Here is a 23,663-nt window from a genome sequence, read left to right on the forward strand (position 1 = left end):
TTCTGCTTCCCCACCTACAACAGGAGGCCCTTAACAGTGATGACGTCACAGGATGGTTATGCAGTAAATGAGTTTCTGTGTGAAGGATGTTTCAGCGGCGTCGGGGTGCCGTTGTAGGCGACAGCCCCGGGGCGGCAGAGGCCGATCTTTGGCCCCCAGATGATCATGTCGGCCATGGCGGTTGCTGCCGCTAAGTCAGGTCCCGGGTTTGTCTTGGCTTGACTTGTTTCCATTTTCAATTGAAAATTAAATTTGGATAGACTTCAGCTTGACTAGGTCTGCTCCCTGGGCGCTGGCCAGCGAGCGCTGAGTAACTGCAGACAGGGTGGGGTCACCGGGATTTGGTTATTGGATTTTTTCCCCCCTGCGGTTCTGGGCAGCCTCTCCATGACAGGCAGCTGCGTCGTCTTAAGACTGGACTTTCCGGGAGAGCCTTCGGGTCACTCCAGGCGTCAGCTGGAAAGGGCTGCTCTTGGACGAGGTCACCGGCCTGTACTGGGAGCTGCCTCCTTCTGACCTGGAGCTCCTGAGCCCATCACAGTCGGGGTGACACCCAGCTCCAACGGCTGTCACTCCACTGCTAGGCTCTTGGAACTGCTGTTTCCGCAGCAGGCCTGGGCTGCTCATCTGTGATCCTCTCTGTGCTTTCCCTGGCTGTAGCCTGTTCTCTACCCCTCTGACACCTTCCGCACCTGAGCTTTGCGGGGAGGCAGAGGCGGGGCACCCCAGCCGGACACGTCCCTGTCCAGCCACACGTCCTGTGGACCCCAACCACGACGTCTCCTTCCCTGGCTGGGACTCAGTTAGCTGTGCCCATCCTTGGCAGCTCTCCTGTTCTCCTCCAGCATGCTGACTGCGACCCGTCTCTCCATGCCCGCCCCCGCCCCCACCCAGGAACCACAGCAGGCCAGTTCTCAGGACACCAGCCCAGGCCAGATCGAAAATTATGTGAAACTAAAGCTTGAATGGGGAGAGCTTCACTTGGGGCACACACTGAATGCTTGTGTGTGTGTGTGAGAGAGAGAGAGGGAAAGAGAGAAAGAAAAGAGTGGTTTTTTTCTTCATTTGTTTAAAAAATTTTGTCTAGGGCAAGAAGTCACTAGATACACCAATCCAGAACACTCAATCATGAGGACATGGGGGCCAGACCACCATTAAGGTGTGCAGAAACGGAGGGGTCCTCCTGGGCGTATCCAGCTTGCTGGTCTTCTGGTGTAGACTGAGGTGCCGCAGCCTCCCAGGGTGACTGGGTTATGACAGGTGGGAAGCAGTCCTGAAACCTGGCACTCTGCATTTTGTTGGGGATGTAGGAATGACACCCTCTTCAGAGTCCTTTATGAGGCTTTGTACCATGCTGGGCCGCTGGCGTCGGATGCAAACAGCGTCGATAACTCTACAAAAAGTTGCCAGACGATTTATCCCATTGGCACCAAGCCTAGAATTATAATCAGATCTTGACTTCTTCAAAGCTTTCTTGCTTTGGACTTTCCAAATCGAAAATAAATATTGAGGGCAATTACCTTCCTTTAGTCCTCTGATGTGCGAAGGGGAGTTTTCATCCATTAATTCAAGAAACCTCTCATTTCATTCGGAAGGTATTAGCCCATGGAATATCAACACAGTCCGTCTAGGTTTTGACTAAAAGGAGGGAAGATTTATTATGCCCCGGGTTAATATTTTCCTCTCTTTAAGAAGTCTTGGGCATGCCAGACGCTCCTTTTCAGACAAAACCGGCTGTTTTCTTCCCATTACTGGATGCATTGTTTGTGCGCCCCGCCGGCTTGCCATGGTCAGAACTTCCTCAAGGGGGCAGCAAAGCACAACGCCGGCTGCTTTTCTGGGGCTGTCCCTGGGGTGGCGGAGCCCTTGGGCACTTGCCTGCAGAGGGGGAATGGTTATTGGATTAGTGCTTGCCTCCTCAGGAGTTTCTTTGGGGTTGATAGGAAAGCACTTCTCCTGCAGTGAAAGCCTGAACTTCCCCAGTCTCATTTTTAGAGAGCTGCGAACATGACCAGACCTATTAATTACTTAATTGAGGTTCTGGGCTTTGAAGATGAAAAGTGTGTGTGAGTGGTAAGTTCTGTTGTTTCCAGGCTGGGAGAGCTCTTTCCTGGGGCTCTTCTGAGTGTCTCTCCAAGTCATAGGTCCACTGTGGTGACTTTCTCAGGTGACATGGACCACCCAGCCCACCCCTGTGGATCAAGGAACTGTGTCTTAGGTGAACCTACTTGCCAATACTTCCTTGCTCTCAAGCCACACCATGTTGCCTATGGAATCCCAGCAAAGGGACTCATCGTGTGTCCCTCTCACCCTGATCTAGTCACAGGCCCCGGATAGTGGCTGAGAATCTGCAGGGGGTGCTGGCCCATTATGGTCTCTGCTTGGCTGAGATAGCCTGAGGTGGGTGCGCTGATGGCTTTGTGGCCCTTCCCCAGGGTAGAGGATACCAATCTCATCACCGAGCAGCACCTCCCAGTGCCAGGTGAGCTCAGGGTGAGCAATGCCTGTAGCTTCATCCACGGGGATGGAGGAACGGAAGGTAAGATACGGAGGTGTCTTGCACCAATGGACCAAAGTCACCCAGAATAATGGAAGCCTTGGAATGTGGCATTAATGCTCTAGTTAACAAAGGACTTTCACATCCATATTACCTCACAGGACCTGCTAGAAGGTTCTTGTGAAGAAGCTGCTAGGAGGAGGAGGAGGGACTGCAGGGCTGGAAGTGGACCTGGAGAGAAGATCTTCCCTAAAAGCTCCTGTGTCCCTCCCGCCCGGCCTCCCCTTTCTCCTTCCCATTATATGGGAGCGCCGAAGTCCTTAGCAGGCAAAATCCTAAAGGCAAGCTTTCCCCAACTGTGGCCTAAGATATTAGCCTTGTCTTGATAGAATTTAAAATTAATCCCTATAAAGCGGGGTGTTAGACACACTCTGCTGCTCTTAGTGAAGTAGTCCTTGTAGACAGTAACTTGTTTTCCTTTGCGTCTGAACAGAAGGGCAAGAGACATCATTTAAGAAACTGGGGGCGCCTGGGTGGCTCATTGGTTTAATCCTCTGCCTTCGGCTCAGGTCATGATCTTGGGGTCCTGGGATCGAGCCCCACATCGGGCTTTCTGCTAGGCAGGGGGCCTGCTTCCTCCTCTCTGCCTCCTCTCTGCCTACTTGTGATCTCTGTCTGTCAAATAAATAAATAAAATCTTTAAAAAAAAAAAAAAAAGAAACTGAAAAGTCTAGATGCGGCATTAAAGGCTGGGGCGGGACACCCGAAGCCCCCCAGTCCAGGGTGAACTTCACTGTCCTGTGTCGGGCACACTTTTCCTTCCCTCCCCTCACTTGGAGCCCAGGGCCTCATGTGGCCGGGAAGTAGTTTTGTTTGTTTTGAGAGCCTGTGCAACTCTCTGAGCTGGATTATGATGATCTCCAGTGCAAGACCTTGGCTCACACCCTCCGGAAGTCCAAAAAGCCCGGAGCACCGCGGTCTGCTGGTGGCCTGCCTTCCGCACCCGCTGGCCTGGAGTGTGGATGTGCAGGTGAAGAAATGAGACAAAGGGGAAAGGGGCTTCCGTTCATCCAAACAGCTGTGTCTTTGGTGAGGTCCTTTGGGTTACAAACCACAGAGAGAGATTCCAGCTTATCGGTTGAATCAAAATGTAATTGAAGCTGGGAATATACTGGAAAGATTTGGGAGATTTACAGGCTCCGGGGGGGGGGTGCGGTATGTCATGCTAAGTGGGCCCCTCCTCGCTAAGCTGCCCCCAGGACAGCTGCCCTTCAGGTGGCCTGGCCTCAACGACTGCTGTTTGGGTCTTGCAGGTCCAACCTTGAACCACTCAGGAGCCCGGATCTGAGTAGGTCAATGGGATGTGGCCAGGGGGTCAGAACACAAGCCCGTGCTTGTGTGTGTGTGTGTGTGTGTGTGTGTGTGTGATGTTAGAGAACCAGCAGCTTCTCCAAGTTGTCTGGTTGGCCATTTTGTGTCGTATAGTTTCATACATCATCTGTCCAGCCCTCCCATAGCCCTGCCAGGGGGCCACTGTTTGTCTCCTATGAATGCTAAATGCAGCAGGAAAAAATACTACTCTTGGGGATTTCTTCGGCTAATTACCTATTTCCTACCAGAACAGTATACTTTCTTTAAGGGTTGCCAGGTTTTCTGTTAATAGGATTTTAAAAGTAGAGATAAGTACCAAGAATAAAATTAACATTGTCTGCAATCTCGCCATTCGGAGAGAACAATCTTCATATTTGGGTCATATCCATCAGATAGATATAGACAGACAGATATACAGATAGATACTATACATAATATATACATCTACTTTTTTTTAAAGATTTTATTTTTTTATTTGACACAGAGAGAGAGAAAGCGAGAGAGGGAACACAAGCAGGGGAAATGGGAGAGGGAGAAGCAGGCTTCCCACCGAAGAGGGAGCCCGATGCTCAGGACCCTGGATCCCAGGACCCTGGGATCATGACCTGAGCCAAAGACAGATACCTAATGACTGAGCCACCCAGGTGCTCCTATGTATCTACTTCTAACAAAAATATGATTATAATGAGCACATTGTTTTGTGATCTTTCTCTCCATTTGCTGAATTTCCTATTCCATTAAATACTCTCTCATTTTTAATGGGCTCTTAATATCTTCCATCTGACACATGGGGCAAAATATATTTACTTGGTACTCCAAATTGTTTTTTTGCTGTCATAAGCAATGAAGTGATGAACATCCTTGCCTAAGTATTTGTGTACATCTGTGTGACTGTTTCTTTAGGACAAATTTTACAAGGGAAAATATTAGGTTAAAGGTGGACCCTTGTAAAGTTTTTGGGTAAGCAGGATCAAATACCCTTCTGAAATGTCCCAAGCGTCCTCCCCACCACACCAAATAAGACTCCAATGCCGAGCATTATGCATTTATAAAATGTTTACCTATTTTACAGTGACATCTCATTGCTGTCTCAACTTTTTTTGTTGTTTTTTAAAATACTTTTTAACATATAAGGTATTTAAAATACTTATATAGGGTATGACATATAAAACACACAGATCTTAAGAGTGTAACTCAATGAACTTGTATGTATAGGGCTGTCTATGTGACCACCATGCTGGTCAAGGTCTAGAATGTTTCCACCACTCCAGAAGGCTGTCTGTGCCCAAATAAGGTCACACTCAATAGGTGGGGAGTGTTAGGGCTCAGTCATAAATTTTTTTAGGGGGTCACCACTCATCTTCACTGGATTTACTTCCCAGGGATAGCTTACCTGCTGAAGGTAAGGCGGCCCATTTCTTTGTGTTAAGTGGGAAGCGGGAAGCACTCCATCTTCTCATCCCCTGTGACACGTCTTGGTCCACATCTGGTGCAGATTCTTGCAAGTGTTTTCACTACATAAACTTAATAAACTATGATCAGCTCCTTCTGCCAGGAGCGTCTTACAAAGAGAGAGCATGGATTTGAGCACATGTGTGTCTTTAATTTTAAGACAACAGTTAGCAAAAAGACATGATGATAACAAGAAATAGGTCTATGGATCTGAATTTTGAGCTATTGAACATAAGAACCAGATCCCTAGGTGGTTGTCAGTAAGTTACCGTGTATTTTTAAAAAAGTACTCTGTGTTTTCTTTCTGCCTCCCTTGAATGAATAAAGATGCTTGAACAGGTGACAGATGTGGCATTGTTTATCCAGGCTTAGTTTGGGTTTGCATTTATTCTTTGCCATTCTTCAAAACTCAGATTAAAAATGGCTTCTAAGGGCTCAGGTATCTTCCACATGTAGTAGGCACTCTGTGGGTGTCATATTTACCTGTGTAAGGTAGTAGAAAGTCACAATGTTAATTATTTTTTAAAGAGACTTTATTTATTTATTTGAGAGAGAGCGCACGAGCAAGCGAGGGAGAAGGAGAAACAGACTGCTTGCTAAGCAGGGAGCTTGACGTGGGGCTCGATCCCAGGACCCTGGGATCATGACCTGAGCCTAACGCAGAGGCTTAACCCACTGAGCCACCCAGGTGTCCCACAACATTAATTATTGACTTATGGATTTAAAATTGAAGCATTTTTGAACCAAAAGTTCAAATGTCCGAAAAAAGAGAAATTAAGATGGAACACAGTACAGTGGGACTTTGGGAAAAATAAAATCTTTCAGCAAAACACACACATGTGCTGGGGGTGGTACCTGGTACCTGACGCTGGCAGGTGGGCACCCATTCAGCCTATGCACTTCACCGAATCCATAGCAGTTACAGAGCTCTTGTCTCCCATTCTGCAGACCTGGCGCTTGGCTCCTCTTTCTCTAGGGGGCTGGTGGCCTCTCATCCCATTCCTGCTAGTTTCACCCAGATCTGAGGCTTCCCCACTGACCCCTCAACTATTCTGCCTGCCACTCCCTGCTGGATCCTGTTTCCTGAAACCAATCCCTCAAATCTCTCCTAGATTCAACTGAAAACCACCATATCAATCGTCATGACTCAAGACCCACAGTAGAGAAATGTGTTGTAGCATACGACCCACTGTATGTGTAAGCGTGTGCATATGTACATGCTTGTATGCATACGTGGATAATGTACCCCCCCACAAAAAAACCCCACAAGTCAGGATTCATGAAGTAATGTTTGCTTTTCTTGCATGGAGCCCTCTCCGACATGTGCTAATCCTTGTCATTGCATCCTATTCCGTGCCCTCTCATTGGGTTCCATGTCATTAAGATTGATGTTATAGCCACATGGGATCAGAGGGGAAGTTGAAGTCCTTACCCTTGTTCTCAAGGTTCTCGCCAATCTGCCACCCCCAGGCTCCCTGTCCCTACCACTTGTGCCCACCATCCTTCAGCCTTTCTTCCAGACTCCGTGTAGGAGCTCTTGGTTTTATTTCCCGCAAGTGCCCCACTATCAGCCCCACTATTCCACAAAGTGCCCTACTATCAGCAGTTCCTAAGGTTCCATGCTCATTCCTGCCTGTCCCTCTTTGGCCTTTCTCTACCTCATCCTCCTTGTCCTGTGGGCCCTGTTCAATCCCTGCCTCCTCTCTGAAGCACCCTGACCAGGACCCCCTCTCTTGTTTCTTGCCCACCCATCTGACGTTTAGATCAAGACGGTGAGCTCTGTTCTTATAACTCTTAATTTACACCGTGTCCAGGTTGGTTTCCCAGTTCCAACCATTAGGGAGATGCTTGGCCAGGAAAAGACACTTGGCACTTCAGCAAGTTACTTATGCCTTGAGTACCCGACTTCTCCTCTCTCCAAGTCTCTGTCCTCAGGCTGCCTATGGTGGTGGTGAGGAAATGGGAATGTTTTGGTAGCAAGTTTAAACCAGAAGCCATTTTCCTGCTAAGGTTTCAAGGTTAGGTAGGCAGGTGCACCTGAAAAGGTGTTTGGAGTGCCATGCTTACATGCTTTCTGGTTACACTGGCTTTTATGAGCTAGCCAAGCAACCTACCCTCTTCTCAGAATATCGTTTTTACAGAAAACACATTATATTGTATCTAAGTTCCAAACGACTACCTACCAACAGATTTGGAACACTGCTGGTCCTGTGGTTGAACACCTCCTGTACTGTACGGTCTCACCACCTTTCCGTGTGGGCATGTCTTATCTTCCCAAACTCGATGCCAAGCCTTGGAGCACAAGCACTGTGTCTCCAGCCTCCTGCCATTTACTGCAGAGCTGAGCATACTGCCTTGTAACAGGCAAGCTCCCTCCATGACTACCCATTGGGGATATCCCTGCCGGCTCCGGACACCCAGTGATTTCATCTGTGTCCTCATCTGAGTTTGTCCCAGAGGGAGTGGGTCCCTGTCTGTTGCTTGGAAGATTTTGAGGGGTACTTGACAGGCCAGAGAGAAAAAAGTGAGAGCTGATGAAGGCAGTGGGGAGGAGGCAAAAAACAAGGAATGACAGGGGTGGAGAAGGAAGCTGATGGAGGAGACCCAAGCAACAAAAAGGAAGAAAGGAAGACAGGGGGTGGAGGGGACAGAGGTGTAAACAGGAGGAAAGTGAAAGGGGAGAAACAAAGCGAGGACAGGAAAATCAGGAGAGAAAAAGGTAGGGAAAACAAAAAGTAAAGAGAAAGAAAAAAATATATATAATTCTACTCATCTGACCAGAAACTGTTTTTCAGGGGAAAAGAGCAGAGAAGCTAACTTGGGGGAGGACATGGAAAGGAAATGCAGAGTTGGGATGCCCGTCCTGGATGAGAAGGTAAGGAGGGGGAGAGAATTGCAATCTTGCAGCACGGGAGGATTAGGGAGATGCTTTCCCAACATTGTGGGTGCATTTAACACCTCTGGCCTGCACACTTAGCAATGGTTAAGATGATAAATTTTATGGTATGTGTATTTACCTTAAGAACAACAACAAAATAGCAAAGACCCAATTTGATCAACCTCTCATTCAGTGAACAAAGAGCCCTAGGTCACTGCATCTGGCATATGTACTCAATTTTATTCCATACATTTCTAATGTGTAAACTAAATTTTAAGCTTCATACTAGATGATATCCAACAGAAATATTGATTTGAAATAAATAAGAGAAATGCTCCAGAGGGAAGGATTGACTATTTCTTTTGTTTTTCTTTTAAAGTTTTATTTATTTATTTGAGAGAGAGAGAGAGAGAGAGAGAGAGAGAATATTCATGTAGGGAGGAGTGGAGGGGGAGGGAAAGAAGGAAGGGAATGAATGTCAAGCAGACTCTGTGCTAAGCATGAGCCAAGCAGGGGGTTCGATCCCAGGACCCAGAGATCACGACCCTGAGATCATGACCTGAGCCAAAACCAAGAGTAGACACTCAGCTAACTGAGCCACCCAGTTGCTGAAGGATTGACTTTAACTCGATAAGAGTTTAGGTTACATGGTTGCATGCACACACACTGAAGATTTGCAAACATACACTTAAGGACTCTACATTTCCTTGCATATAAATTTTACAGCAAAAGAAAAACCTGTAAATAAATATTTAGCTCTAAACTAAAGTAGACCAAGGAGAAGGCTCAGGTAGGTGTTTCTGTGGGACAAGGAGCTACGCTGACCTAGTAGAGTAAATATCTGTTTACTGACCCAAGGAGAGCTGGTAAGGAATGACCATGGGACAGATGTCAGGTGGGCTGTCCCTGCTCCTAATTTATTTAGATGACACATGGGTCCCCATTTGGTCATAAGTTCTTGTATTTTCCTCCTCAGCTGAGATAGATTTCAAAGCACCATTTATGCCCTCAGAATAGGTTATCATCAATTCATTAGGGCATTGGGGGGTTATAATGGGTCCTTAAAGATGTCTGTCCAGGTCCTAGACTTTGGACCATGTGACTATGTCATATTACACATCAAAGGAGGATTAAGGTTGTAGATGGAACCGCAGTTGCCAATCAGCTGACCTTAAGATAAAGTTAATCCTGGTAGCCAGGATTACACAATGTTTCTGGTATAATCACAGAGGTCCTCAAGTGAGAAAGCAGAAGAGTCAGAACCAGAGAGATTCCATCATGAGGAAGACTCAGCCTGCCTGTGCAAGGTTTTTGAGGAGGGAAAGGAGGGTATGAGCCACGAGATGTGCCTGGCCTTTGTAAGCTGGAAAGGAATATAGCCCTGCTGATACCTGAATTTTAGTTTAGTTAGGCCCATGTCAGTCTTCAACCAGAATAAATCTGTGTTTTTTTAATGTTATTTTTTTATTTAACAGAGAGAGAGAGAGAGAGTGAGCACACAAGCAGGGGGAGCAGCAGAGGGAGAAGGAGAAGCAGGCTCCCTGCTGAACCCAGACCTGGGGCTTGATCCCAGGACCTGAGATCATGACCTGAGCCAATGGCAGATGCTTAACCAACTGAGCCACCCAGGCACCCCTACCTGTGTTGTGTTGTTTTCAGCCACTTAGTCTGTGATAATTTGTTACAGCAGCCACAGAAAACAAATACAGACATAAATCCTTGAAAATCTACTCAAAAGGCTTAAAGCTCTTCAGTACATGGTCAATGAGTACCTCACTCTCAGAAAGCCTCTGAATTACATGCATGTGTCAAAAAAATAAATTCCTAATAGTTGTCTACAGGCCAACAAGCCAACAATTATGCTTTTAAAATAGCTGTTCATTAAATTGGTTGAAAAATTTTAAATTATTTTTTGAATAATTGGGTGTATGTTTGTGTACATGGGTCACCTCAAAACCATATCACACAGGAAGCTTGAGGGGTAGTTTAAACTGTGGAGAGCTCTGGAAAGTCAGACATTGTCTAGAGAACTGAAAATAGAGAGACTCAGTCATTTACCTTACTTGTTGCCTCTCCACATCAATGAAAACCTAATCTTCTCTGTTGTGTAGAGCTGGAACCTCCAGAATTACAAATCTTTAGCTCAGAGAAGTTTAGGATCAAAGTTTCTGACCCTGGCCACCTCTAAGCACAACCCAGAAACTTCTAGAAATCTTGATGGCCAACCCAGACCATGTAAACTGAAATCTTAGAGAATGTCACCAGGTATCAAAATTTTGTGAACTCCCCAAGTTATTCTGGTATGGAGCCCAGGTTGAGAACTGACGCTTTAGAAGGTTGTAAGGATCCCATGTGGAACATCAAAGTAGGTTGCATGGATAAAGGCAGAGACTCTATCCATGGTAGTGAATGGTATGGGGGTGACTGGAAGCCTATGTGACAAAAGGATGCAGGTTCAGGTTTCATGTGGCATACCAAGTATTAATTAAGGCCGCTATATTGTTTGCGATAAAACCTAGATGCCTTGGAAACATTTCCAACGATTGCCTCATCTGTGTGAGCATCAGACCATGACCGTCTTTAGTTCTCAATACTCTACACATGGATTGGGTGTTGATGAATGCCTGTCGACAGAGGTAGAAGTCCCTGAGAAGCTCTTAGGGGCGACTGACAACTGCCAGGTGGGTCAACCTCGTCTTGTGTTTGTCTCTGAATCCTCCTTGGTTGCAGGACTCCCACCAGTCTCCTGGCTTCTCTGCTTTGTATGGTTGTGGGAGACAAGATGATGAAAGTCTCCTGTCAAAGAACGATGCTTTGAAACCTCAGATGTCTGTTGAATAAACAAACAGGTGTGGATGTGGAATTGTGTCGTTATCCTACATCATGTTCTCTGCCCTCAGGTGATAAAGGGAAAGTAATCCAGTCCCAGGGCTGCTCTTCCTTTTACTATAATTGTCAAAAGAAATCTAGCTATAAAATTCCCTTTTCCTTGTATAAATAAGCAGGAATTTCACAACCCTGGGCAAGTGGAAAGTTGGAAAGTTTTCTCAGTAAAAAATATGTAGGGACAGGAAACTTTTAAAGAACTATAATCTCCTGTGGACCAGTCACTGATATAACTATAACGTCATTAATTTGGGTTCTATTAATTTGGAATTTGTAATAAGGAACACTTGTCCAATTAATTCTTCTTGAAAAAATTTTCAAAATAATTCCTTCCCTGATGGAAAAAACATTTGAGTCTGAACTTTGGAAGCTTAGGGTCAAATCCTGGATAGGAGACTTTTTAGTTCTATGATGTTGGAAAAGTATCAGCCTTTCTAAAACTGGAATAATAATCTGTGGTTTGTTGTGGGCGTAATGACACAATACAGCAGACTGTAGAGTGCTTTGTAATTGTTTAGGGTTTTTCTTATAGTCTAAATCTAGTTGTTCAGTAGTGCTCTCTTAAACTCAAGAAACATAAAATTCTTTCATGAGTCTCCAAATTCTGGGTTTAGCAATTGTTTATAAATATGTTTATCATTAGATTGCATGAAATATAGAATTTATAGGCACCACCTTTCTTTATCACATAGACATTTAAAACCTGGGGACAGTGTGTCTAAATGTATTTAATAAAATAAAATAAGGTAAAAATATATTTATTACTTTTAAAATTTTAATATAAATTCATTTGGCCACCATAGAGCACTTCATTATTTTCAGATATAGAGTTCAATAATTCATCAGTTGCATATAATACCCAGTGCTCATCACATCATGTGCTCTCCTTAATTCCCATCACTCAACTACCCAATCCCTCTACCAACCTCCCCTCCAGTAACCCTTTTTGTTACCCATAATTAAGAGTCTCTCACGGTTCTTCTCACTCTCTGATGACTTCCCATTCATTTTTCTTTCCCTTCCCCTATGAATCTCTGTGCTTTATATTCCAATATGAGTGAAACCACGATAGCTATCTTTCTCCACTTGACTTATTTTGCTCAGCATAATACCCTCCAGTTCCATCCATGTCAAAGAAAATGGTAGGTATTCATCCTTTCTGATGGCTAATATTCTACTGTATATATATACACCTCATCTTCTTTATCCATTCGTCGATGGACGTTTCAGCTCTTTCCATAATTTGGATATTGTGGACATTGCTGTTATGAACATTGGGGTGTAGGAGCCCCTTCAGATCACTACTTTTGTATCTTTGGGGTAAATACCTAGTAGGGCAATTGCTGGGCCATAGGGTAGCTTTATTTTTAACTTCTTGAGGAAACTTTATACTGTTTTCCAGAGTGGTTGTATCAGCTTGCATTCCTACCAACAGTGTAAGAGTTCCCTTTTGGCTGCATTCTCACCAACATCTGTTGTTCCCTGATTTGTTCATTTTAACCATTCTTGCTGTTGTGAGGTGGTATCTCATTGTGGCTTTGATTTGTATTTCTCTGGTGCCAAGTGATGTGGAGCATTTTTTCATGTGTCTTTTGGCCATTTGTATGTCTTTGTTAGAGAAATATCTGTTCATGTATTCTGCCCATTTATTGACTGGATTTTTTTTGGGGGGGGGGTTGTTGATAAGTTCTTTATAAATCTTAGATTCTAGCCCTTTATCTGATATGCCATTTGCAAATATCTTCTCCCAGTCTGTAGGTTGCCTTTTAGTTTTCTTGACTGTGTCCTCTGCTGTGCAGAAGCTTTTTATCTTGAAGAGGTCCCAATAGTTCATCTTTGCTTTTGTTTCCCTTGTCTTTGGAGACCTGTCTAGCAAGAAGTTGCTGCAACAGGGTTTGAAGAGATTGCTGCCTGTGTTCTTCTCTAGGATTTGGATGGTATAAGAAAAGTTTCATTCTTCTGCATGTGGCCGTCCAATTTTCCTAACACCATTTATTGAAGAGACTGTCCTTTTTCCATTGGATATTCTTTCCCACTTCGTTGAAGATCAGTTGACCATAGATTTGAGGGTCCATTTCTGGCTTCTCTGTTTTGTTCAGTTCATCTATGTGTCTGTTTTTTGTACCATACTGTCTTGGTGATTACAGCTTTGTAATAGAGCTTAAAGTCTGGCATTATGATGGCACCAACTTTGGTTTTCTTTTCCAACATTCCCTTGGCTATTTGCAGTCTTTTCTGGTTCCATACAAATTCTTGGATTATTTGTTCCATCTCTGTGAAAAATGTCGATGGTATTTTGATAGGGATTGCATTGAATGTATAGATTGCTCTTGGTAGCACAGACATTTTAACAGTATTTATGCTTCCAACCCATTAGCATGGAACGTTTCTCCACTTCTTTGTGTCTTCCTCAATTTCTTTCATAAATGTTCCATAGTTTTTAGACAACAGATCCTTTACCTCTTTTCTTAGGTTTATATCTAAGTAAGTATCTTATAGTTTTTGGTGCAACTGTAAATGGATTGAGTCCTTAGTTTTTCTTTCTTCTGTCTCATTATTAGTGTATAGAAATGCAACTGATTTCTGTGCATAGATTTTATAACCTGCCTTGTTGCTGAATTTCTCTATGGGTTCTAGCAATTTTGGGGCGGAGTCTTTTGGGTTTTCCATATAAAGTGTCATGTCTTCTGTGAAGAGTGAGAGTTTGAGTTCTTCTTTTGCCAATTTGAATGCATTTTATTTCTTTTTGTTGTCTGATTGCTGAGGCTAGGACTTCTAGTACTATGTTGAACAGCAGTGGTGAGAGTGGGCATCCCTGTTGTGTTCCTGACCTTTGGGAAAAGCTTTCAGTTTCTCCCAATGAGAATGATATTCGCTGTGGGCTTTTTGTACATGGCTTTTATGATATTGAAGTATGTCTCTATTCCTACACTGTGGAGAGTTTTAATCAAAAAAGGATGATATATTTTGTCAAATGGTTTTTCTGCATTAATTGAGAGGATCATATCATTCTTTTCCTTTTTTTTTTTTAAACTAATGTAGTGTATCATGTTGATTTATTTGCAAATGTTGAACCATCGTTGCAGTCCAGGAATAAATCCCAGTTGGTTGTGGTCAATAATCCTTTTAATGTACTGTTGGATCCCATTGGCTGGTAACTTGGTGAGAATTTTAGTATCCATGTTCATCAAGGATATTGGTCTGTAATTCTCCTTTTTGGTGGGGTCTTTGGTTTTGGGATAAATGTAGAGCTAGCCTCATAGAAGGGGTTTGGAAGTTTCCCTTCTCCTTTCTTTCTTTCTTTCTTTTTTTGAAACAGCTTCAGAAGAATAGATATTAGTTCTTTAAATGTTTGATAGAATTCCCCTAGGAAGCCATCTGGCTCTGGACTCTTGTTTGTTGGGAGATTTTTTTTTTTTTTTTTTTTTAACTACTTCAATTTCCTTGCTGGTTACTGGTCTGTTCAGGTTCTTTTATTTCTTCTCATTTCAGTTTTGCTAGTTTATACATCTCTAGGAGTAAACCTGTTTCTTTTTAAAAAATATTTTATTTATGTATTCACAGACAGAGATCACAAGTAGACAGAGAGGCAGACGGGGGGTGGGGGTGGGCAGGGGAACCAGGCTCCCTGCTGAGCAGAAAGCCCAATGCAGGTATCGATCCTGGGACCCAGGGATTATGACCGGAGCCGAAGGCAGAGGCTTTAAGCCACTGAGCCACCCAGGTGCCCCACACTGTGTCTTTTGATTGGAGCATTTAGCTCATTTACATGCAGAGTAATTATTGAAAGATATTAATTTAGTGCCATTGAGTTATCTGTAAAATCACTGTTTCTATGTATTGTCTCTGTTCCATTCAGGTCTATGTTACTTTTGGACTCTATCTTCACTTACAGGATCCCTTTTTCTTCATTTCTTGCAGGGCTGGGTTACTAATCACAAATTCTTTTTGTTTCTGATTGTTCTGGAAGCTCTCTATCTCTCCTTCCATTCTGAATGACAGCCTTGCTGGATAAAGTACTCTTGAATGCATGCTTTCTCCTTTGGTACCCTGCATATATCATGCCAGTCTGTTCTGGCCTGCCAGTTCTCTGTGGATAGGTCTGTTGCCAGTCTAATGTTCCCACCCTTGTAGGTTAAGGAGCCCTTGACTCAAGCTGCTTTCAAGATTTTCTCTTTGTCTCTGAAACTTACAAGATTCATTATTGTATGTCAGGGTGTTGATCTATTTTTATTGATTTTGAGGGGAGATTTCTCTGTGCCTCCTGGATTTGAATGCCTATTTCCTTAGGGAAATTAGGGAAGTTCTCAGCTATCATTTGCTCAAATATACCTTCTGCCCCCTGACTCTTCTTCCTCTGGAACCCCAATAATTCTAATATTGTTTTGTTTTATGGTTATCACTGATCTCTTGAATCTTCCCTGCATGGTCCAGTAGTTGTTTATCTCTCTTTTGCTCAGTTTCTTTATTCTCCATAATTATATCTTCTATATCACTTATTCTGTCTTCTGCCTTATTCATCCCAGCAGTAAGAGCTTCCATTGTTGACTGCATCTCAGCAATGCCCTTTCTGATTTTAAACTGACTAAATCTTAGTTCTTTTATTTCTCAAGAAAGAGATTCTCTAGTGTCTTTTATGTATTCTTGAAGTCCCACTAGTATCTTTGTAACCATTGTTCTGAATTCTAGCCCCAACATTTTAACAATGTCCATATTTATTATGTCTTTGGCAGTGCTTACTGCTTCCTGCTCCTTTTTTTTTCTGGAAATTTTTCCTTCTGGTTATTTTGTTCAGAGAGGAATAGAAGAATGAGAGAACAAAAATAAGATAAAATAAAATAAAACTGTCAACTATGACCCCAGCAAAATATCCACTAGGCAAATCAGAAGATATCAGAAACAAGAAAAGAAAAAAAAAATAAAAAGAAAAAAGAGGGAATATGATCAAAGAGGTAGACAGAACAGGATGATACCCTTGATACTGGCTGTATTTTGATCTGTTTTTTTTTTTTTTTTAAACGTTTAATCCCAAAATTGTAAAGAAAGAAAAACTTATGTATATACAAAAACAAAATTGAATACAGTGAAAGGAAGCAAAAAAATGAAGAATATATCTATAAAATATAAATGTCAAAAGAAAATTTAAAAAGAGACCAAAAAAGTTGATAAAATAAGAAGCTTGTTGAAAAAAATAAAGAAAAAAAGTAAATGAGAATTTTAAACTAAAATACTAAAGAAACAAGAGAAAAAACCCTTGAATTCTATATACTGTTTTCCTTTACTGCTGGAGTTTTGCAGTTCTCCGTGCTCCATAAACTTCATGTTTGCCTCTTGTTCCAGCTGGTCTTCTAAGGAAAGGGCCTGGTGTTCAGATTCTCAGTTGTCTGCCTGGGCAGAGTTGTACCCTCCACCTTTTCCAGGGGGCTGGACTGAGTATAAGCTTCTTCAGGTTGCTCTATGTGGCTTTATTTCCCTGAAGGCTTTTCATGCAGCTTTAGAGGGTGAAAAAAAAATAAAATTAAAATGGCAATGCCTGGATTTCCAGTCCTGGAGCTGTATGAGGGGGACCTCCACTCTTCAGTGTGCCTTCAGTATGCCTTCATGACCTGAGCCAAAGGCAGATGCCCAACTGACTGAGCCACCCAGGTGCCCACACCACAACCCCTCCCTGTTTTTACTCATGAAGTTACAGAAGCCCCCAGAGCTGGTGACTTGGCTGAGGTCATATAGCTTGTTAGAAGCAAAGCCAAAAACGGAACCTTGATCTCCTGATCTGGCTCGGTGCAGATAGCAAGAAACCACACTGTCACTGGACTCATAACTTAGTTCTAAAGATGCCATGTCTCGGGTATATTTGACTTGCCAGAGTGGTTTCCACTGCCATTTCTGCACTCAGTCCTTGAATGCCATGTGGAGCCAGTGCTGCCTGCTGATGGCCTGAGACCTGTATGCAGGGGTCCTGAGACACTTGATGTGCACCTCCCAGCCCTCTCTGCTTGCTCTCCTCAGGCCTAGCACTCTAAGTCTTTATCTGAGCCTCCTGAAAGCGGGGTGTCTTGCTGGGGGATGCTGACTTCCTCCCTGTTGTGCCAGCTTTCTAAGAAGATTCTATGTCTGAATCAGACTCTAGAATTCCAGACCATCAGAATGGGAGGGCAATGGAAGGTTTTGAGGAGAGGTATAGAGACCATTTATAATCTTAACCAAGTCTGCCCAGTACCACGTGGAGGACAGACTTTCTGGGAACAAGAGTGGAGGCAGGAGATATGTAGGGAAGTTTTTTCAATATCTTGGCAAGATATTTTGGCAGATGGCAGGGATTTGCTAACTGCAGTTCATGGACCAAATCTGGCTAGACATCTGTTTTTGCATGGCATATAGAAATAAGACTGGTGAACATTCTTAATTGACTCAATGACAGAGGACTCTAGCTCTGAACCTCAATTAAAGGAAATATTATTCTCCCACAAAAGAATTCCATTCTCATGACTTGATCTGTATCTAAAAATTGTACTCAGTTGTTAATATTATTATATCTTAAATTTTATTAATAAAAATGTGTAGAAGCATGTTTTCTCTTTTATTTTTTATTTATTTATATTTTAAATTTTATTTTATTTTTTCAGTGTTCCAAGATTCATTGCTTATGCACCACACCCAGTGCTCCATTCAATACATGCCCTCCTTAATACCCACCACCAGGCTTACCTAATGCCCCATCCACCTCTCCAAAACCCTGTTTGTTTCTCAGAGTCCACAGTCTCTCACAGTTTATCTCCCCCTCCGATTTCTCCCAATTCACTTTTCCTTTCCTCCTCCTAATGTCCTCCATGTTTTATTTTATTTTTTTTAAGATTTTATTTATTCATTTGAGAGAGAGAGAGAGCAAGCGAGTGAGCACATCAAGAAGGAGGGGCAGAGGGATAGGGAGAAGTAGATTACCTGCTGAGCAGGGAGCCCGATGTGGTACTTGATACCATGACCCTGAAATCATGACCGGAGCAGAAGGCAGTTGCTTAACTGACTGAGCCATCCAAATACCTGCTCTTTTGTTATGTAAGTACATGCATAATATCCTCAATTTTGCCCCTTTTCCCACAATACCTAAAATATTTACTATCTGTCTCTTTATGGGAAAGTTTCGTAACCCCTGGGCTGGTTATCAGCACTGAGGTGGATAAAATGGGTGGGTTCTGATACATTTTGGTGGGAGAGTCAATAGGAGTTTGATGTTTCATGCCAGTAGAATAGAGACAATGAGGCTGGTGAGACATCTGATCCCTAAGACCCCTCCTAAGACCGTGAGGGGCCAATGGGCAACAGCCTCTAGGGTCAGGAGGTCTCCATTATGGCCATAAGGCAGGCCTGTCCATAGATAACTCCAGGCTGGATATTTGGGGGTCTTGACCTAACCCTGGCTAAGCCTACAGCAGGGTCTCATGTGTGCAAACAACACTGTTGACCAGGACAAGCAGTGCTTGGTGTGGATCCTGGATACTCCATGGTGCAGCCAGTAAACAACGATGTATGTATTGATAAGTTATTCTCATTGTCACATTTCCAGCCACCTCCTCACCTTCCAATGACCAACAGGTTGGCTCATGGTTGGCACCAAGAATGAGCAGCTTAAAAATTTAATCAGGTTCAGGTAACAGGTAAGGACTGGTTCTCTAGTGAAGAGAAAAACAAAGCAAATATTTTGGATTAAACTAGGTGTGCTGTATCTTGCTGGAGCTTGCAGGCCCTTTGGAGGCTCTCAGACGGCTCTTAATTAATTGCTGGAGCCAAGTAGGGCAATCTTGTGAACGCGGCTGCTTTTGCTAATCTGATCCAGCCGTGCTCAGGGGAGGGGGCAGCACTGGTCTTGGATTTGGGGGATGAGTGGGGCGGGCTGGGGTGTGGGAGGAGCTTAACCCAGATGGTTGCAACAAAGCTTGGAACAGGCAACTTGTTGGTCAAGGAAACAAACAGGCCCTCCCTTCTAGGATTAGATACCTGGCTTGGGAAGGAGGGACCTGAAATCAAACCCTAGCTCTGACACTAAGTGTCCCTGAGAACGTGGGCCAATTAATGCCTTTGAACTGCATTGTATCATATATGCGATGAATATAGGATTTCAACCCTGCAGGACTGTTGTGAGAATCAAATAAGATGAGGATGATGGCATGTAACACAAGCCCCGAGTCCATCCCTGCAAGGCCACTGATCAGCTGGGCATGTCAGCAGCTAGAAGCAGTTCTGACCTGGGACAGGGAGAGGGGAAGAGATCTAGGTGGGCTCATTTCTTTGAGAGGAGAACAAGCTATAGGTCTCAGGGACACAAGGTGCTAGGGTTGGAGTGCTGCCAGTGCTAGGGACCACATCCTTAACTCCTTAGCTCCTACAGAATTGGAATGACTGAGGCCTGGAGGAGGTGTTCTTGTCTACTTAGCCTGGGCCTCCAGTGGGTGCAAGGGGAACTGCCCTTGGCCCTGGTCCCTGTGAGGCCCCCTTTTGCTTTCACTGACTTTGATATGGCCCATACTCAGGTCAGAGAGGTTGAAGATTCCTTCCACAAGCTCCAGTAGAGTACCATGGTTCGAACACACCTCCTGGAGAAACAGGGTGGGCTGCACCACAGGAAGGGCACATGTACAGTTGCATCGGTTGCACCTTCCTGGCCTATGCTGACCCCTCAATAATCCATGCTGCTCGGGCTTCCCTTCTGTGCCCTGATTATACCTTTGTCCTTGCTCTTCTCTTTGTCTGGGACACCTTCCCTCCTCACCCTTCTCCTGCAGACAGTCTTCCGTGCGCATGCAGGTTGGGAATAGCCCTCTTCCAGGCATCAGCACTGCCTGGAGACACCTCTAGCATTCTGTTGCCTTGTCCTTGTCTCCACTGCCTCCTCCAACCAGTCTTCAAAGTGCTTGAGGGTAAGCGCTAGGTACAGCTTTGAGTCTCCAGGATTGGAGTCAGTTCCCAGTGAATATTTGCCAATCTGAGCAGATCCCATTCCTTATAATGTAAGCATTGAAGCTATGAGAGTGATGGTGACCTGCCTAAAGTCATATGCTAAACAACAGACTCAACCCCTACTTCTGGCAGGGTCAGACATAACATCCATTCTCATCACATTCTTCCCAGATCAAAGAATGTCATACTCATGACTCAACAGGATCAGTAGCGGTCAATCACAAAAGGTTCCTTGAACATCTCATTGTGGTAGATCCAGGGAGAGCAGATAGTAATTACCTACAAGTCTCAAAGTCGGGTGTGCAGAAATGTAACTTTACTTTTTTGTTGTTGTTGTTTTTCAAGCTCACACAATCATTACATAAAAGCAAAACACTATTAAAAAGCCATTCTTAAGATGTCGTTTCCCTTTTATTAGTTTCTTGTGATTCTTTTTAAAATAGAACCAAATGTGAGCATAAATTCTTATTCTTCCCATTTCACATTAAATGGAATATGTAATCCTTTCCTTATCATTATTTTTTAGTAATAGAATATTCCATTATTGACTTAATCTGTCTTCTGTTGATGGACACTGGGCTGCTTTCAATCTTTTTTTTTTTAAGTTTTTATTTAAATGCCAGTTAGCTTACAGTGTAAATTAGTTTCAGGTTTACAATATAGTGATTCAGCGATGGTGAATAACTCTGTGCATGTATTAATTTGCACAGGTATGTCAATAGGAAAAAATCGCAGAAGTGGAATCACTGGAATACAGGGTAAATGCTTTTGTAAGTTTTATGAATATTTCCAAACTCCTCTCCACAGGGTGGTGCCAATTTAGACTTGCACCAGCCCTGGAGAGAGTGCCTGCTGGCCACAACCCCAACAACAGACTGTCAACTCAGTCTCTATTGGAAGTTCCTTTCTACCTAGTGATAGTGCCAAGCACTGAGTTGTAGCCCTCCAATTCAAATGTTGAAGTTCTAAGTGCCACTGTGATTGCATTTGGAGGTAATTAAGGTTGAGTTAAGTCTTAAGATTGGGTCTCTGATCCAGTAGGACTGGTAGTCTTATAAGAGGAGGAAGAAAGAGGCCATGCTCTCTCTTCCCACATGTGCACCAAGAAGAGGTCACGTGAGGACAAAGTGGCCATCCACAAATCAGGAAGAGAGCTCTCACCAGAAACTGAACCCTCATGGATCTTGATCTTGGACTTCCAGCCTCTAGAAGTATAAGAAATAAATGCCTGTTGTTTAAGACACACAGTTTATGGTACTTTGTTATGGCAGCCAGAACAGACTAATAAAGGTAGAAAAAATTATATATACTTCAGGGTAACTTATTCATGTTGGTGGTTTTTTGTGGTGGGAGGTGGGGGAGAGTTGCTTTTGGAACAAGCTTGGCGAATTCAAGAGTTTTTGCTTTCTTGGGCAGCATCTATATACAATCATGGCAGCAAGTCTTTGGCTTTTGCTGTGGTCTCATCATGGTTGTCTCCAGGCAACCAGTTCATGGCAACCTCCTCCTCTTTTTCCCTTTCTGTGGATCATGGGAGCACAGAATTGGATTAATCATAACCCTTGCTTCATGCCATACTCTCACCTTCACCCACTTTTATTGCGTTAGTTATTTCTAATAATGATTAAAATAATTGTGAGATGCTTGTGTCCCACTAAGGTATCCTGTCACCAGATTGTGACTCTGTTTCCTTCTTATTCTGACTGTGAGGCCCTGTGCACACCCCTCTCTGGGTGCGAGGAAGTTTCTGATGCTCCCTGAGTTTCTCCAATGTTATCTCAGGTCATCCCTTCTAGTCCTGCTGCCTTTTCTACCCAACTGTTTTTGAGGTGGAGGCTGGGAGAACACTATAGGTTCAGCAGTGCTGGTAAATGCCTAACAATGGTCTCTCTGGTGCTGGGTAGGGGGAGGGACTAAGAAAAGCCCAAATTTGTATCTTTGGTTTTTTCAAAAGTATGAAAACTAACTCCATGTCTAATTTCTAGCTGCTAATCTCAACCAGTCCATAAAATTTCTGAAAATCTAACAAATGGCTTCTAGCATGAGTGTGTTCCAAGCTCACCCCTGGGATAGGGCATAGAGGCCTTCTTTAGAAACCCACAATTTTTCCTCTTCAGTTTCCATCTCCTTGTTTGGGCAGCATTTCTCTAATCTAGCGAAAGGGTCATCTAGTTCTCATTTGTGCTCTTTTTAACCCGTTGTGGTTGACCTGGGCTTGCCGTTCTTCAGAGATTACTTTACAGAATGTGACTATGATCTTTGTACTCTGTGTACTTTGTATCCATCAGTGAATGTATGTTTCTGTAGGAATAGGGGAAGAGAGTTGTGGCAAGAACAAGGCAGCACAGGGGAGAGTTCCTCTACTATGGAAGGGGTTTTGATCTGTTTTGTTTCTGTTGCCTTCCTGGTTGGCATCTTGTTGATGTGCAATAAAGATTTGTGGACTTCACAGATATCTAAAAATCTTATCTTGCTGCTCAAAAATGTAGAAGACATGGTCCTTGTCCTCATGAGACTTACAGTTGGTATAAGACATGAATGAACAAAGTAATAGATGGCTAGTGCCAAATTATGGCCCAGTGAGTTTTTGGTGGTTGTCTGGAAGATGGAGAGATTGCCATGGGTCAAGATGTTCAGAGAGTGCTTTATGGAGAAGATGGGGTTTTTACCAAGCCTTGGAGGACATTGTTTTTGGAATAAGCTCATTAACAACTAATTGAAAGTACATAATTCAACTTTGACATCCTGTCAGTGGTGTCTTACAGAAAGCCAGCAGGATTCTTCCTGCTTGGCCAAAAGACATATGTCACTAGGAAGCAGGTTTGTTCAATGCACTCTTGAAACTTTAGCTCCCCCAAGCCATCTATGGCCCAAATTTGAGAACAGTCTTGTTGAATCAAGTGGTGAAATAGGACCTGCAAATGTATGAGGAAGCTTCCTGTTCTCTGAGAGCTACAGTCTAATTAGGAAGATCCTGACACACTCAATTGACAGATAGATGAACAATGTCAGGGAAATGCAATTTTCCCTATTGTCCATCTCAGCATGGACTGGAAACTTATGGATGGGAGGTATGAAAGGAAATCTTTATGCGGAGCCTCCCAGGATGTCCCAAATCAATATCCTAACTCGACACAGCTTGAACTCAACCCACTACCTTCCTTTTCTAGATGTTCAATATTTCCTGTTTCTTACCTCCAGGCCCAATGGCAACATCCATCTGTGAAGATTATAAAACTTGGCAGTACCTCTAGCTTGCTGTATGTTGTATAATCAGCATTCAGTCCATATGTTTTTTTCACCCACTTATTCATTTATTCATTCACTAATTCACTCAAAAAACAAGACCATGATCTGGTCTTAAAAATATGGGAATACTGGGAAACAGTAGGGTGTATAGACCAAGAGCATGGACTCTGGAGAGGATTACTTGTGTTGGAACACTGGCTCTGCCACTTACTAGCTTTGTGACTATGAGCAAGCCGCTTAACTTCTCTAAGACTCAGGTACTTTATCTCTAATATGAAAAAATAATGTACCTGTCATATGGTTATTGTAAAGATTAGAGTTAGAGACTTCGTAAGGGCTAAGCACAGAGTTAGCACTCAATACATTTACTCTTTA

The 23,663-nt window shown here is 43.4% G+C and overlaps 1 protein-coding gene across 1 annotated transcript in view; it reads left to right on the forward strand.

Moving 5' to 3' along the window:
* The window catches only part of CLIC6 (chloride intracellular channel 6), an 87,273-nt gene extending 76,212 nt beyond the window's left edge, over nt 1-11,061 (forward strand). The window contains exons 6-7 of the mRNA XM_059164669.1: nt 8,116-8,195; nt 10,718-11,061. Coding sequence (XP_059020652.1) covers nt 8,116-8,195; nt 10,718-10,772 — 135 coding nt within the window. The 3' untranslated portion in view covers nt 10,773-11,061. The remainder of the gene's footprint in view (nt 1-8,115; nt 8,196-10,717) is intronic.
* Nucleotides 11,062-23,663: the final 12,602 nt, after the last annotated feature.

This window comes from Mustela lutreola, chromosome 2 (genome assembly GCF_030435805.1).
Source record: "Mustela lutreola isolate mMusLut2 chromosome 2, mMusLut2.pri, whole genome shotgun sequence".
NCBI classification, from domain to species: Eukaryota; Metazoa; Chordata; class Mammalia; order Carnivora; family Mustelidae; genus Mustela; species Mustela lutreola.